The 2,500-nt window shown below is 40.1% G+C and overlaps 1 protein-coding gene across 1 annotated transcript in view; it reads left to right on the top strand.

The window, feature by feature from the left end:
* Positions 1-1,726: 1,726 nt before the first annotated feature.
* Positions 1,727-2,500, top strand: part of edaradd (EDAR-associated death domain) — a gene marked incomplete at both ends in the record, with an annotated part of 9,180 nt that continues 8,406 nt past the window's right edge. The window contains one exon of the mRNA XM_080848566.1: positions 1,727-1,784. Within this exon, the coding sequence (XP_080704692.1) occupies positions 1,727-1,784 (58 nt within the window). The remainder of the gene's footprint in view (positions 1,785-2,500) is intronic.

The following is a 2,500-nucleotide window of genomic DNA, read 5'->3' as shown; positions in this document are numbered from 1 at the left end:
TTAATGCATGCCACTCCATTATTAGGGATGTAATCATGACAAATTAATCAGCAAGGTCAGTGACCTGTTAGCAGCCGTTATGATGCATTAAACATCATACACAAATATATTGAATATCATTGATAGGCACCCCTTCAAATGGACATGTGCAATATACATGGCATGTTCGTGATTATTACACACGAATGCCTTATGGATCATACAGTGGATAAGACACAAACAAATTAGACTTTGTCAAAACAGAGCAGCTTACACCAGCAATGAAATAAGTTAGACTCAAGTCTCACAGCGCCCCCTGTTGGGAAACGTTCGCAGAACAGCAGGATGATTATGGAAAAGAAAATGGAAAAGGATGAAGCGACGGAGACCAAATACTCGTACCGTGTTTATGTGTGTTTTTGTAGCCGATGCATGGAGCAGCTAATAAGTGAGACGTCTAACAAGTTAATTTGCTTCTTCTCTCATTTGCCATGCTGATTGCCAATTTAATGCAGTTAATTGTTCTAGTTGAGTTGGGTAATTGTACCGGCCCCCTTTTACGGTCCTCTGTGTTTAGATAAAACCCACAAGCTCTCCCATTCTCCTGCCACTTTATGGGCCAAGGAATAATAAACAACTTAACATGGGACAATACATCATTCCAGATTCTCCATCGTTAACAATGCTGGATTTAGTGCCTCCATAACAGCTAATTATTTCGTGTGGCAGCTGGTAAAAAGAGTATTAATGTCCTGTTTCTACATGGATACATCCAATAACCTGCACTGATGAAGGGAGACCTGCAGCATATTAGCTTTTCAAGGGACATGAAGCTAGGCCTTGTTGAGGCAGGTTATCACATTGTGCTATCTTACAAACAGGCCGTAAAGTGTTGAATGTCGTCGGAATGAACAACTGCGAAGGAAGAGGTGATAGTGCTGCAGCCAATGATGTGCTACTACAGTTAATGTAATAACTGCTGATAAAAGTCTTACATTCCATACGTCCTTAGTGCACTTTCACTGATGCAGCAACGTCACTGACCACACTGGTTCTATTTTCCGACAATGAGTGAAATAGATACTTTTCACACAAACAGACTCTCTCTTATGACATTTACTCAAAGCATGTCATAAGCAAACTTTTTTTTTGTTTGTTTCATGGTCGATGCGTTAATGTCTGCAGTCATGGTGGTTCCTGATTGCAGCAGCAGACAATTTGCAGCATATATTTAGCATATATTTATATAGCCTATATATATTATTATATATATATTACATTTAGCAGATTTAACGGTTCCGGTTATTAAATTAATTGAAGTTAAACAGTCTAACGCATCTCTGATCGCAGAAATTTCCGTTACTTGTGAGGTCAGGAGTTTGTAGTGTGGTTTTCACTTCCACCTGCCACAAGCTAAACACGTCAGGTTCTTCTTGATTGCGTGGGTCGTTTTCGAATTCACTGTGAGAGCTGTTTGAGTGGAAGTGGGTTTATTTGTGTTTCAGGAAATCCTCCAGAAAGCAGTAAAGCCGTGAAGGTGGTTAAATGCAGACGTCAATTGCGCCTCTCTTATTGTTGAACTTGAACCTGAGACAAGGAGTCAGACTTCACGCAGGTAACTAGCGCAGTGCACTCAGGTAGACTGCTTCACCCATGAGAGCAGTGCAGAAGGCTGTCAGGTTGGGATCAGGGAACCCTCTTTCTAAGATTTGTTTGCGAATTGCTTGTTTCGCGATCAGGCGTTTCTATGTGCGAGGCGATTGTTGTCACCATGGCCAGTCTGAGAGCGTTCAGTGAGCCGGTTGGTAAGTTACTCCTCTCCTTTTATGTGAAACATTGGACTTTGTTGACTCACTTCGTGTAGTGTTCTTTGTGACCACTTGTTCTAACCTCAACGGTTGGTAGAGACAGTTAAAGGAAGACTTTTACGTTTGAGCATGTGTTGCTCTGTTAAGATCACCCTGAAGTTTTATATTGGTGACATTTTAAAGTTTTTGTGCTGATAGTAGCTGTTCGTTGGTAGCTGCATTTATAATTCAACCAAGCCAACACAATAATGAATACAATCATTAACAAGGAAATATCGTAGGCTGTTGTTAACTTGTCTCAGTAGGCTATAACTATACGTTGTTAACAAGTATACAACAAGTATAGTATAAGCGAATGAGGTTGTGGTTGAAAAGTGGGGGCTATTAGGGCTGAGGGATGAGTAGTCTATTTTTAGGTTTTAAATAACTGTGAGCCAGGTTCTAAAAAAGACCGTCTCTTTGTGCGGATGCTTTGCTTTCCTCAATAATCATGCCTAAACATTCCATAACTTTTACCAGTTAAGAGTGAACCCTCATATAGTTGTGTAATTTATGTGATGTTTGCATGCATTATCCATTGTGGTTTTCACAGGTCCAAGGATTCGATTTAAGTAAGCATAGCTAATTATATAGCAGCAGCAACAATACTTTACTGTCACAGCTCACAGGTTACAAAAAGCTGAATGTTCAAATCTCAAACTCTCAAATGACGA

The sequence above is a fragment of the Sprattus sprattus genome, assembly GCF_963457725.1.
Source record: "Sprattus sprattus genome assembly, chromosome: 12".
Taxonomy (NCBI): Eukaryota; Metazoa; Chordata; class Actinopteri; order Clupeiformes; family Clupeidae; genus Sprattus; species Sprattus sprattus.
This window is presented reverse-complemented; position numbering and strand designations above follow the sequence as displayed.